This window comes from Lathamus discolor, chromosome Z (assembly GCF_037157495.1).
Source record: "Lathamus discolor isolate bLatDis1 chromosome Z, bLatDis1.hap1, whole genome shotgun sequence".
Classification (NCBI taxonomy): domain Eukaryota; kingdom Metazoa; phylum Chordata; class Aves; order Psittaciformes; family Psittacidae; genus Lathamus; species Lathamus discolor.
Genome location: NC_088909.1, coordinates 83371568 through 83386472, shown reverse-complemented (window position 1 = coordinate 83386472; position 14905 = coordinate 83371568). Strand labels below are relative to the sequence as shown.

The 14905-nt window shown below is 39.9% G+C and overlaps 1 protein-coding gene across 1 annotated transcript in view; it reads right to left on the bottom strand.

Moving 5' to 3' along the window:
* The window catches only part of PGM5 (phosphoglucomutase 5), a 64993-nt gene that overhangs the window by 34667 nt on the left and 15421 nt on the right, over positions 1 to 14905 (bottom strand). Inside the window, exon 6 of the mRNA XM_065663036.1 lies at positions 14508 to 14662. Coding sequence (XP_065519108.1) covers positions 14508 to 14662 — 155 coding nt within the window. The remainder of the gene's footprint in view (positions 1 to 14507; positions 14663 to 14905) is intronic.

Sequence of the window (14905 nt, the reverse complement as noted above, 5' to 3'; positions counted from 1 at the left end):
CTGCAAATGTTAAAACTATCAATAGCATGCAAGTTACATATGTATTATCACAGTCAGATTGTTACCATCCCCAATTTGAGGCATTAAAGAAGTTAAATTACTTTTAAGAATTTGCATTGGAAGCAACCTCATATACACGCTTAGGTTTTAAGGCCTTGACTACAGCTGTGGCTTGTAAGTTCCTCTCTGAATTCTGGATGATAACACAGAGTCCTAGTAATGAGATTCCATGGGAGAAAAAAGCTCTCTGAAGAGCTAAGTGCTTAACTCAATTTAATTGAAGTTTGTGCACATGGAAACTAAGATTTTTCTTTCTTTTCAAGGAAATACAGCATTAAAGAATTCCTGCCATGGAAAACTGGACTTTATCAGAAGCCTCTGCTTTAGGCAGGAAACCAGCCATTGAGCCTACAACATCTGTTTCTGCTCAGCCAGACTATTATGATATGGACAGTGCTGTCAGCATGAAAAGCACTGTAGCTCAGACTATAAAACACAAAATTCTTTGCAGTCACCACCAAAAGAAAAGAAAATCCCCTCTGTGAGCTTTTAAAAAACCTCAGCACTTTGATAGAGTTTAGCATAGAGCAGATGTTCAGAAAAGAATCAGAAATGGGCACAACAGCTAGAAGATAGACTTTTGCACAATAATAAAGTAATTAAATTGAAGAAACACTGACTTGGTGTTTGCTATGAGCAGGGGTATTAACATACTGTCTTGAAATTGCTTCCAGTGTGGGAATTCACCTGTAATAAAGTACATTACTAGCTCAAGAGAAAAGTAATTCTTCCCATCTTTTTTAAAAATTAATTTAATCATTATGAGAAACCTTTAATTCCACGAGAAACATTGTGCTTTTATTACTGGCAGTGGAACCAGGTCTTACATGAATTCACTACTAACTGCTAGAAATTATTCTCAGCTCTTTCCACCAGGAATTAGTTGCGTGTAAAATTCTGTTTCCAAGCTATTAATAATTTTACCCTTTTGAACTCTTCACATGGCCATGATGTCCCTTCTTTTTCTCTCCCATTGAATGATACAAATCAGAATTAATTCACTGTTCAAAACTAACCTAGATTGACAAACTGAATGCTTGTATCTGGACTGAGTTTGCAAAGAGCAAGGTTTTATTCTAAGTACAGTATTTATACTAGTGTCCTTTTCTGCTGTGTGTGAGGAAAAACACAGACATGATGGGATAAAAAGAAACAATAAGAGACCAGGCACAAATCTGCAGGACTTCTCAGGTGCAGCTCCACAAAATTCATATCCCAAAGTTTTGTGTGAGGAAACGACTAGGATAAGTCCTGCTGGATGCTCACCAACCTTCGTCAGCTCTGAAGGTCCAAATGACAGTAAAGCATTCATCAATACTGTGCAACTGAGTACGGTTCAGGCATCTACAGCCTCACAGAAAAAAAGCTATCTGTTAAGCAGGAAGCAGTCTGGTCCCATCAGCGTGGCACTGTGCTCCCCATAGTTGGTCTCTTTCACAAGCCAGGTTTGATGCTTTGCCAACACACAGGCAGTGGGACTGTAAATATTATCTCTGCACTGCTGTGCATTGTACCACGTAGACATGTGGGCTTATCCATGCTTCTATGAAAAACACTGTACCAAGTGAAACAGGCATGATGCAGGCTTTACTGTGTTATTGCCCTGTATTTTCCATAGCTAGAGCAGTGTTCAGAATGTTCACAAGTTTTATACAAATTCAAACTGCAGCACTGTCTGTGGACACGCAAACCAGTCTTCTGAGTTGTGTTCTTCCTACCCCTTCCACTTCCATGTCTTCTTATGTCTTTTCAGCCCTGCTCCAGCATGCTACCCACGCTGAGATTTATGAAGAGAAGCAGCCTAGGAGGTTCATGCTAAGGGATGCTGACTCAGTCACAGCACAACTTCAATTTCTCCTTTACAGGACAAGTGTTTTATACAAGGGATCACTGCCAAAAAGTAATGAGGATAGTACATAATAAAATGGGGGAAAAGAGAAAACATCAAAGTCATGGAAAAACATGGAAAAAAACTGTGCTAAATTTCTCTTTTCTACATTCAACATTCTTTTTTTTTTTTTTTTAATAAACTTCTACAAAGGCTTTCATATTTCCAGTCAAATCTCTGGGGTTCTCATGAGCCTAAAAGTTAAGTGTGCTTGAGTTTTTTGCTGACTTGGTGCCAAGAAGCAAAAGTCAACTACTTTGCTTTATTGTATTAAGCACCCCCATTATAAAGCAAGACTGGTTATGTGTACTCTAAGACCCGTTTCTAAGAAATCTGCTAACAAATCTAGTACCTTGCAAGCAGAAATAGTGCCCTTAGGAAGAGACAAAAAATGATGCCAAGGTGGATAGGTCTGTGTAAATATAGATAAGATGAAAGGTTTATTGTTTCAAAGGGAGGGAAGAAGTAATTTCAATGTGCAAAAATGAGTATGTTCATACTCTTGCTTGTGGTTTCTCCTCATTGTGTATATCTATACAGAAAACCAGGATGCTGCAGACGCACAGCATAAGGAAGTCCAATGATTCTTTAGTGAACTGATGAAATGCTTGTGCTGAGACTATAGATGGCATCGGTTCCTCCTGCCTAGCTATTGCAGACCCCTGATTTGCCTTTAACCAGAAGTACCAGTAGGAAAATTCTGTCCCTTATATGACTTTATTTAACCTTGTACTTGAGGCTCATCAAATAGATTGGCCAGGTATCATTCAAATCAATGAATTGTAGCTGAGATGGACTCCAAAGCTTGTGGGAGGGAGGCCAGTCTGTCAGATGCACATGGGAGAAGAAAACCTAGAATGAACACTTACTGCATGTTAAAAAGGTATTTTTCTTTTCTGAATCTCTGCCCATATGTATTCAAGTAACTTATGGTGACTTCCCAGCTATCTCTCAAGTCACATAGTGATGTTTAAAAGATCCTAAAGATAGCTGGTTAAGTAAGGAGCATGTAAAACTGCTCTCCTTAAATTGGGGCATGAGCAACAGGCAGGAGGAACTCAGTAGACACTTTGCCCATTTTATCTCAGGTATGGAAGTACTTTCAGGCATGCTAAAGCATTGCCAAGACTCTCATCCATTCATTAGTAACAAATTTTAATGTGCTGAATGATCAGTTTGAAGAATTTCCAAAAAGATACTGCCAGGCTTTCTAGTGAAACAAAGAATATACTTATCTGGTACAAATAACAAAGTGCTCTAAAAACATATGGCATGTGAAGCTTGATTCATTCTGCATTTGATGGGTGTCTATAATGATAGAAAAGCAAGTGTCTGATGGGTTAGTTTAAGCTGTACTTACATACTATTACAATAAACTCAGCAGGACATTCAACTAACACTTCGTTCTAGTGAGGTACAAGAACCTAAAGTTTCTGAAGTTTCTGAAGAACTATTTCTTATGTTTCTGAAGAACTATCTCAGCAAGATTCAGGTAACTAGGAGGGGTGTAAAATTAGCTGTTGATTCTGGAAGATTCAAGAACCAAGAGATGGTTGGACAACTGCAGAAGGGCTGACAACCAGCTCTCCCTGGCCCACAAAGGAGCTTTTCTTATAATCACATCATGCCCGGCCTTCCCTGAGAAATCAATCTCCACAGGGGCAGAAATATACCAAGAAAAATATGACACTGGATGACTGCAGAGGTCAAACAATCTAGCAGACTACCCCAGCACTGAGACATCAGCCACTCAGGAGCAGCTGCTAAAGAACTTAATTCTCCAATTTACAAATAGATCTATGACTAAGCTAATTTTCTAACAACCCAAGCATTCAGTGTACAGAGACATTTTCAACACCTCTCTGAAATCACAGAAATATTCTGCAGGCCAGTCAAACCGCCTGTAATGCCTGCACAGTGACGTTAAGTTAAGAAAGCTCCCTAGCATACTACAGGAGAATCATAGAATGCTGTGAGTCTACCCATCAGAAGAACAGTAAGAGTGACTGTGGAAAAAGAGATAGGGAGAGGCACCTTCAGCATGACACCTGCAAGTTCTTCCATAGAGTTCTGTCAGCCTCAAGCAGGGGGAAAGCAAATTCTGCCACAGTACTGTGGTGTTTAGATGTAGAAAATAGCCAAATGTGTCGTTCCTCTTTCACTTTTCCTAGATGGAAAGTACGCAGTAAAAATTAAAGGAGAAAATTAAAAAGCCTCAACAAGGAGCAAACAACAGTCAGGCCACTGAAAATCCCTTAAACAATACAAATTACAATGACTATGGATGTCTTTTAACCTATACTACCTATAATGATTAGTAATGTTTATGAGATTTAAATAAAAGGACATACTCATGTATGGTATTGCTGAACCTTGGTAGTTAGTGATGGAAATAAAAACATAGAGCACAGGTTCCCCTGGTGTTGTAGCAGTCCTACATACATCACACATGAGATCTGTACTACCAAATGAAATAAATGAAAAAGAACAATCCTTTAAAGAAGTTTACAGGCTGTGGCTAAGTCCACACTGTAACATTTTGGCAACCTCATGATGTTATTTTAGTAGTATACTTTAACAGCAAAACCCTAATGAGTTTCAAGAACAGCAAAGCCCATACTTCTCAGAAACTCAAATGAGTGATAAAACCATGAAAATTCTCACAGGTCTCCCAGTCAAATCAGCTAGGATGAAAAAATACTTCTGCATTACAGTCACAAGCTATATATATGGGAAATTACTGTTCTTTTTAATATAAATAACACAGACACATCCTGCGTGTAACATGCATGATTATGAAAATGCCACCACTGCCTTTTGAACTGCGCATTTCCAGGAACTCAAACTCACATGTTTGAAAGCTTCCAACAAAAAATATTACAGTAACTGATGTTGTTTTCAACTGTTTCTCCTGGTTACAAATGTATTGGAAAGCTTGCACAAGATGCAGCCTATGTTAACTCTTTCTTATTATGGGATTGTTCTCTTCAGTGTGTGGGATGCTAACAGGTGTACTTATCATGATGTTCCACACCAAATGCTGTTCTCTTGTTGCTTTAGTCAGCAGTTCGAGATTCAAATCCAAAAGGCATAACCTTGCACCCACTTTTGTAAATGTTTCAAAAGTCAGCTCTCAAAGGAAGTATAACCTTCAGGACAGAGCCCCTCTAACTCCCTGCCTTATGAAAACTTCATTGTCCCCTCCACACATGCTCTAATAGAATGACTAGAAACAGCTGTTGACATATAAAATATCTAGATACGGCTGTGCTAAAAGCAAGAGACAAAAGCTGCTTTCCTAAAGAAAACTAATAAACACAAGTGTTTCTATGAGTATACAATGAGGGAGAGATGTCCTTTGGCAGCAACATACCCCAAAAGAATTTTGTCTTTCACGTAATAAAACCAGGTGCTACAATGCTCAGAGTCCCTGTGAGGTGAAATTAGAATCATAGGATACCTCAAGATGGAAGGGACCCAAAAGGATCATCGCATCCCACCCTCTGCTCCCCGCACGACTACCTAAAACTAAACCGTATGACTAAGAACATCACCCAGGCAGTCCTTGAATCCTGATGGGATTCCATGACCACTTCCCTGGCGATCTTGTCACAGTGACAGATTACACACACATGTACTGTAGATCCACACAGAACCTGAGGTTTGACTGCAGAGTTCATAGTACTAATGAAGAAAAGTCCAACTATATGGCAAGCATGTGGCCACGCTCTCCAGATGTACTGCAGTAATCCCCAAGGTTATTCATGCCCTTCCTGCCTAAGACACAAGAATCAATTTTCATTACTATTTCAGCATTCATATGCCTATAGAGTAAGTTAACTCCTCCTTGTTGGTAAAGGACGAAGTGAATGGATGGCAATACAGTATGCTGACTTCTAGCATTTTCAGTTAACTTTTGTGTAACAAATGTAATTCCTTTAAAGATCCCAAGCTTATTTTAGCCTCCAAATTCTGCCATGGCTCAATAGCAGAAAGATGATGCCTTGTCCTAGGAAAGATACTGTCCACTTCATTCTATGACTGCAGCTGACTGTATAAGGCAGCTGTATAAGGAGTGTCTGTTCCACTCCCAAGACTATGGCCTGTGACTAGTTAAGCTTTTCAAGCAAAGGCAGGGGTTTTGGTATATACATCCATAAAAACAGCTGTCACTGCTATGCTGCAGTATGCCGTGTCAACAGCCTGCCTTGTTACTGGCTTCCTGAGTAATGCAGATGTGAGGACAACCTTTTTAATGCATGGAAAGAACAGAAACAAAAAAAAAGACTCAGACTGCTTAAAGCAAGCCTACCCCTGGAAGAGGAAATTCACCCACCAATAGAACACACAACTGAGCACAAAATGACACAAATTAATTTCAGTAGCAGGCTTTGTCCCATTAAGGATTTAGAAAAAACTTTCTATTTAGTGCAACAATGGAATGTCAGAAAGGTCTGTAAGGTCATGTTCCTCTGTAACTACGAGGAAAGAAAACAAAGCTTGAACCAGGAACTACCAACACTCAAAGCTTCCACACTTCCCCACTCTCAAACAGGGACATTTTCTGATCTAGTCCCAGGTCTTGCATGATCACTGCTGCTTACAAAAAATGAGTTTTCCAGCAGTAAAAATGGTCTGTGAACGCAAGAGAGAGTAAGTTCTTTTATTCTGCAGAAAATGTCAGGAAGATGCAATTATACCAAAAAATAGAAGGGATGTCATAAATGGAGAAAAGGGAATGGTATTATCCTTACATCCCTCTACAGCAACTTACTGAAGTGATGATCGTCAGTAATGTCATCACTAATGACTGGCAAGACCTGTGGTCTGTTACAGGAAATTCAATAATCCCATGAACTAACCACAAGGAAAAGACCCTCCATTAACTCAGGAGTACAGGTGGCCCATAATCATTAGCCTTTTTAGGCTTATTACAATGAGGTCAGCTGGTTCAGAAGGTACTGTGCCTATGCTCATTGACAAAGATGCAAAACAGACGTGAATATAACCACAACATGTGGTACAAAACTGTACTGACTGTGATTCAAACTGGGGTTTCAGTACTCTGAATTGTCTCAATATTAGAGAAAAAATAGCTTTAGGTACATATCAGAAGTGTAATTTCTCCTGTTGGATAATTCCTTGGTTTAGAAGAAAATGAAGTAAAAAATTTAAGGCAACATCTGGTAAGGTTTTCTGTACATCAGCTTGCTGTTAATCATGGTGACTACTGAACTGCAAGAATACAGGCAGTCTTAATCTTGGTACCACAAGGACTTCCCAACAAAGGTCTCTTTGTAGGGCCACAGCATTATTCCAGCATTATTCCAATTCAGATTGGAAGTGGCCATGGCAGGCCTCTAGTCCAAGCTCCTCATCAAAGAAGAGTCAGCTATGAGGTAAGTCAAAGTTGCATACGACTGTATCCACCTGGACACTGAACAACTTCCTTGTTTCAAGTTATTATCATTGTCTCTTGTCCTTCCGCCATGTATATCTGTGAAGTCCATCCAGCTGTCCAGGTTCCCCGGACTGCCAGCTCTGCCCTCCAGCATATCAGCTGGTACCCCTCCCAGTCTGGGTTGTCATCTGCAAATTTCATCTGCCCTTCATCCGCTCCTCCAGACCACTGATAAAGATGTTAAACAGAACAGGTCACAGAACAGACCCCTACAATACCCCACTTTTTACCAGCTCATTAATCAACAGTCCTTGAGCCTGATCACCAAAATAGATTTTTACCTATCTAGTTGTCCACTCATCTAAATAATTTCCTGTGTTGGATACAAGAATAAAGTGGGACACAGTATCAAAACCTTTGTTAAAATGGCAGTAGAAGACATCTCCTGCCCTAACCTTATCGATAATTGTTTTATCACCCAGGCAATCAGGTTGGTTAAACATGATTTATTCTAGCAGCTCCCTAACAATGTCATTTAGATTCAGATTTTCTTCCTTACACTAGTTCTGCTTTTTCTCTTTTGCAAACTGTTCTGTGGATTTTAGAGAGTGAAAACTGGCAAGCTCTATGTGTGGTTGTGATATTTGGCTGGGGAGGGTAAGGAAGAAAGCAGCTTCACAACTTTATGATAATATTCATAGAAGCAGAGAAAATTACTAGAACTTCAAATAAGATTGACTTTCAAACATCTTCAAACAATGTGACCCTGGCTCTGTCAGAGGCTTACAGAGATTTTCAAACACCCAGAATTTCCTGTCTTCCTAATCTGTAAACAATCACAGTAACTTAGCAAAGATTATCTTCTAATACACATAAGAAGTAGAATTTTAAACACACTGTTTTGAAATTCTGTGCCATAAGTTTTCTTTGAAATCGGTGGGAAGCCTTCTTCAGGAGGGTCACCCATTTAAATAAAATCCTGTGATGGGAGAGGTTGCTCTTGGGCCGATACAAGCACGTTCAGACACACTAATCCACGTGGGAATCCTCAGATTGATTGAATTAAAATGCTTTTTAGCTTTTTTTTCAGGACATTCTAGGAACTCCTGTTGTTGTTTATTAATAGCTGTACACTTTTTGAGACATAAGACAGATGCAACACTAAGAAAACTGTGGACTTTCTGTTACCCAATATCTATTGCATAGTGCAAGGCCTGCTCACGATGTTTTGAAAATGTTTATTTTTCTCAGGTGTTTTTTCATGTTTGGCATATTAAGCCTGGACAAAAGTCTGTTTGTGAGAACTATGATTAAACATGTTTCTTAACAAGAGCAATCAAGTTTACAGGATATATTTATGTCCCACAAAGCACCACATCTTGCTCTCTAACTTTGATAGATAAACTGCCCTCACAGCCAAAAGTTAAGCTAGAAACGGAGCACTGCATAGTTTTCAACTCTTGAATGAAGAGAGCTTTCAATACACCTCTCTGTAAAAAACAGCTGTTCTTCATTAGATGTACAGGTACATGGAGGACATACATGGCTATTTTTAATATTGCAATGTTATCTTTAAAGTTACAAATCCTGACCAAATTTCCCATTGCAGTTCTCAAAAACCTTATATTATGCTTCAGACATCTTAAATGACACTAATGAAGGTTTTATGCAGTTGTCTTTCTGCAGCATTCCAGAACAGCACTTGTCCTTCGGGCTCCATCTAATTTAAAAACTGCTTGTATGTGACAGGGACTCAGTTTGACAGAGGTGTCTTAAAAAATCCACAGCAAGCCTATTCCAGATAAGAGAAAGTGAGACTGACTTATCTTACTGAAGAAAGATAAAAACACTGAGGTCACAATTGGCATAACTTGAAACAAATCACAGTCACAGAGTGAATGCAGTATCCTCCATGTAGAAAGATGTATTTATAACTTGGAGAAGCTTTTATGTTGGAAAAATTCCTTAATTTGCTTCTCTAGTTCTTCCAGGTAGGAGTGAGAGACAAAAGCAAACTGACCTAAGCTGAGGATGAAGAAAGGACCTCTTCTGACAATCTCTACTAAACAGCCAGCTCTTTATTTCCTATTTCTTACAGTGAAGTAAAAACTGGAGCAGTGCTGCTCCTCTGTAAGCAGTAAGAGAGAGCAACCCACCTACTAATAATGAGTAAGCAGAACTGTACCCTTTGCCTTTGCCATAACTGGGCAAACTTTGTTAGGTACCTTGGACAAAACACTTGTAAGAAGACAGTTACTTGAATTAATATTTTTCAGCCTGTCTTTGTGACATTCATTGATTCTTGTTATATTTGAGGCTCCTGTATTAAAGAAACAAGCTTACAGAAGCACATAGAAGGTAAAGAAGGAGCAGGCAATAGGAATGGACAGGAAGCTGAAGAGGAGGCAAAAGGAAGGAACCGGGAGGGGGCAGCAGGGGAGAAGGGGGGGGGGCAGCGGGGGAGAAGGGTGAGACAGCAGAAAATGGGAAGCAAAAGTAGAGGGGGAGGCAACAGGAGGGAAAAGGAAGGAGGAGGAGAAGACAGCAATAGAAGCCAACAGGAGGCAAGCAAGATGAGAAGGCATCTGGAGGCAAGAGGAAGAAGAGTTTGAAGAAAAGGAGCAGGAACTGGATCGGTGAGAGATTAGAAAAGAGGAAGAGAAGGAAGAACACAGGAAGGTGATAGATCAAAAGAATGAAGATGAACAAAATCAGGAGGAAGTGTTTAGCAATAGAATAGAAGAAATAAAAGCTGGAAGAAAAAGAGGAGAAAAAGGGGGAAAAGGAGTAGCAGAAGGAACAGGTGGAAGAAGAACAGGAAGACTAGGAGAAGTAGTTGTACTCGATGATCTCAGGGGTCTTTTCCAACCTAAATGATTCTATGGTTCTATAATTTAAGAAAAGCTTCTTGCTGTGCTTCAAACAAAATGGACACCACTATAACTAGCACAATGATTTTATCAGTTTCTTGTTCCAAGGTTCAGCCTCTTTCCTGCACTCAAGGCAGCTTGTTTAGAGCTCATCACATCTCTGGCCTTCCGCATGAAGACACTTCTTTAAGTCAGAAGAGTCACTGCCCCTGGAGTCTTCCCTAAAACCTGAGTCTAGCTGACCATATAGTAAATGGACAGAGACAGAACACTGATGTGTTGAAGTTGCACAAAAAGATGGGCTACCAGAAGTAAATTGGCAGGGTGCTGCAGGGTAGGGTTCTTAGATTTTTCTCGAGTATAATCAAAGCACCTACATGCTGTTGAAATGGCCTGGCCACAGAAACGAGGTACCAGAAAACGCTAGACACCATGGTATTCTCTCAACAACTCTCTTCCCATACAAACTTGACTACTTGTTTCCACACCCACCCAGCTTTGTAATTCCTACAGAAATAAATTCTGCTCACCCTTGTGATTCTCATTTTGTAGAACATTAGCTAACATCTCAGCATTTAATTTCCTTTCCTGTTATGCAGACATCAGATAAATCAGAATACAATGATATGAAAAAAAGAATAGTTTGTTGAACAGGGTACATAGCTTCACATTCCCCTAAAGAAAAAGAACACCAACCTAAGAGTACATATCACTAAAGAATTGAAATCTAGAGACGTACTGCCACAATCCTGTTGATGTTGGAGCGTATTAAAGCAGATGTTTCCTGTCAAGTGTTACCTCTCCCTACAGTACATACTAGTATATTCCACCAGCCACTTCAAGCAAACATGTGTAAATGTTAAGGATCTTGAGTAAATTCGCTTGTAATCCACTGCTCTGTTTGTTAGTGCTGTATTCCTAAGCAACATTTAGAGTCCTATGGATTATTGTTTCCCCCTGTTTAAATTCAGTAATGCTCTCTGAAGAGCTATTAAACAACACATCATCATGCACTCAAAGGAAAAAGCATCAGATTTTTAAAATCCTTTCTCTCAAGTACTATGTATGAGTTTATTTATACAGCTAAGGAAAAGCTCTGGTTCAATGATTCAGGCTAAACTGTGGCCACACAATACAGACAGACCATAAGAAGAGGTGTTTTTCATTTGCTCTCTAACACAGACTTCAGGAGAGAGGCCCATGACCTCCAGAGACATTAGACTTCAGGAAGACTAATGAATAGAGCCTAAGTTTCTTTTCCTAGGCACTATTTTTGCTATCCTACTGCACCTACTATTACAAATGTCTGCACGTCTTTTTCAGTCATCTTTATTCTAACATGATTTCTCTAGTTCTAGTGTTAGAACAACAAAATACAGAAATAAGGAATATTGTCACTCAACAGCACCTGGGTCAGAGCAATCCCAAGCACAGCTACAGGCTGGGAGGAGAATGGGTTGAGAGCAGCCCTGAGAAGCACTTTGGGGGTGTTGACTGACGGAAAGCTCAACATGACCCAGCAGGGTACACTCACAGCCCAGAAAGCCAACCATATCCTGGGCTGCATCAAAAGGAGCGTGACTAGCAGGTCAAGGGAGGAGATCCTACCCCTCTACTCTCCCCTGGTGAGACCTCACCTGCAGCTCTGCAGCCAGCTATGGGGCCCCCAACACGAGAGGGACATGGACCTGTTCAAGTAAGTCCAGAGGAGGCCAAGAAGATGATCAGAGGGCTGGAGCACCTCTGCTATGGAGACAGGCTGAGAGAGTTGGGCCTGTTCAGCATGGAGAAGAGAAGGCTCAGGGGAGGCCTTACAGCAGCTTCCCGGTACCTAAAGGGGCCTACAAGAAATCTAGAGAACCATAGAACGGTTTGAGTTGTAAAGGATCTTAAGATTATACAGTTCCAACCCCCCCTGCCATGGGCAGGGACACCTCACAGTCAACTATGTCACTCAGGGCTCTCTCCAACCTGGCCTTGAACACTGCCAGGGATGGAGCATTCACAGCTTCCCTGGGCAACCCATTCCAGTGCCTCACCACCCTAACAGGAAAGAACTTCTTCCTTATATCCAATCTAAACTTCCCCTGTTTAAGTTTTAACCCATTACCCCTTGTCCTGTCACTACAGTCCCTCATGAAGAGTCCCTCCCCAGCATCCCTACAGGCTCCCTTCAGATACTGGAAGGCTGCTATGAGGTCTCCACAGAGCCTCTAACTTTGATATGTATGTATCAAAGGGGGAGTGGCTTTAACTGAAAAAAGGGAGATTTAGATTAGCTATAAGGAAAAAATTCTTCACTGAGAGGGTGGTGAGGCACTGGCACAGGTTGCCCAGAGAAGCTGTGGTTGCCCCTTCCCTGGCAGTGTTCAAGGCCAGGCTGGACGGGATTTTTAGCAATGTGGTCTAGTGGAAGGTGTCCCTGCCCATGGCAGGTGGTTGGAACTGGATGATCTCTAAGGTCCTTCCCAACCCAAACCATTCTATTATTCGATGATTAAAAGCGCTTGCTTAAGAACTACTAACTGTGATTTCAGAACTAAGATGGGCTCTTCGATGAGTGAGTTCAGCACTGGCACTTATAAATTAAGCAGATTATGTGATTTTGGCCACAAAAGCCTGAAAACAGCTGGACAACATTATGGCATTTTTACAGAAAAGCATAATTTGGGTATTTTGGACTGCTGTGTGTGTAAATGAGTCACAAAAGTGACCAACTTTGAAAACATCTAACTTCTAAATCTTTAGGAAAAAAAAATACAACTACGAAATAGAAGAAAAAAAAAAATTAAGTGTCCTGGATACAGTCTGCAAAGTTCATAATAATAAATATTTGTAAGAATGGCTGGGAAAATATTTATATCCTTCCGTCATTATCAATTGCTTGGTTTTATTTAACAATCAGACTTAGCTCCACAGAACTAAATAAGGCAGTCGTCACCATGAGATGATCTGTGCTTCAGAAGGTCAAGCAAACATTGTCAAGAACATAATTCAGTCACAGCGTTATTGAAAAACATTCATACATTCAGAAATACTTACTGAACTTTAAGAAAAAAAGACAGGCAAATATATTCAACGTCATGGTTTCTTCAAGTCATACAGGAATGCAGATATCCTAGAGTTTATATCCAAACATTAGCCTCTACGTTTTTATACAGTATTTCAGTATAATGGTAGCTCTCACTTAAAAACTGAGATTTTTGGATCTCTGAACAGAATAAATACATTACTGGAAACCCTGGCCTAATCTTAAACTAGACCATCTACCTACAAGTAAGTAATAGTTCTCTGAATACTCTGTCCAGTATTAAAGGAAGCTGCTACCTCTGAACTTAGTAACTTTCAGAAATTTCCTAATTAGGGAAGCACCCTAATAACCTTGGTTTTCCAAGAGCAATCATCCTTTTCATACAAGCTAAATTTCACTTTGAAATTACTGTTTCCTGATTAAACACATTTAACAGGGCAATAGGTCATTCTTGTTTTAGTTAAGCTATGCAATCAGATCAACACTTGAACACAACTGACGCAGTGAATGTTCTTCCACACAGAATATGTACAACAATAGTACTCAGCTTAATCCTCTTATGCCAATCTTTAGAGGAAATGGAGGCCTGGATGAGACTTGCTCATAATTCATCTGCCAACACAAGACGTATATCCAGCAAATCTTTCAAGAGCAGATTGGACTTGTCGGAAATAGCTTTAGGGATACTTTTAACCTGCCCTGAAACTGGGAATGGATTTTATGACTGCCTGCAGTCTCTTGTGGGACATTTTGTATTATAATAGATGACATATTTCAATGGTTTAAAATAAAGGGAGGGGGAAGGGGAGAGAGGGTTGTTTGGTTTTGTTTTGGTGTTGGCTTGTTTGGTTTTTTTAAAGCTTGTTTAGTACTGAATTAGTACTTTATCTGTTTAAAACTTCCATGAATTTCAAGAGCTGCTACATCAGGCTGTAAACAATTATTTACTAAGAAAAAGAGTAAAGTTATTTGGAAAAGGAATTTCAAGTCAAGTATTTGAAAGATCAGAAAGATTTATCCTATTTATTTCTTTTCCAGGCTGTAGTAACCTATTTTCATCTAAGAAAAGGTTGGTAAAATTAGTTTAGGTAAGACCAAAATATGGTCAGAACTTGTTAAAACAATAAAGCACATAAAGATGTGAAAATTAGAAGCTCTTATCAAAAGACTTCACAATTCTGGAAATGCTACATAGTACAAAACAGAGAGATATCTAATATAATGACCAAGGTGATACAAATAAGGGTTTCATCTTACTTGTCCAGGGCTGTACTGGTAGGCATGCTCCTGCCAAATCCTCGGACACCCATATGACAAAAGTATGGAATGCAAGACAGATGGGCAGCAATTATAGCCAATGAATCTGACGCATTAACAAAGAAACCATTTTGGCCAAGGATCATGTAGCGGTCCTGGAGAAGAAAACAAATTCAAATTAGCATCTTAAATTCCATGTTTTGTAGAGTGGTAATTTCTTTTACTAGATCCACTGTAGGCAGCGGAATAAAGAACAGTCTTTGGGTTACTCGCATCCCTCTTCAAGCAGGTTAATTTACTGGCATCATCCTGGCAGGCTTACAATCTCACTGTCACACCACCACTCCCTCCAGCCTTGCAAATCAAAGCTCCAGATCAGTCCCTAGCTTCAGCCTCCT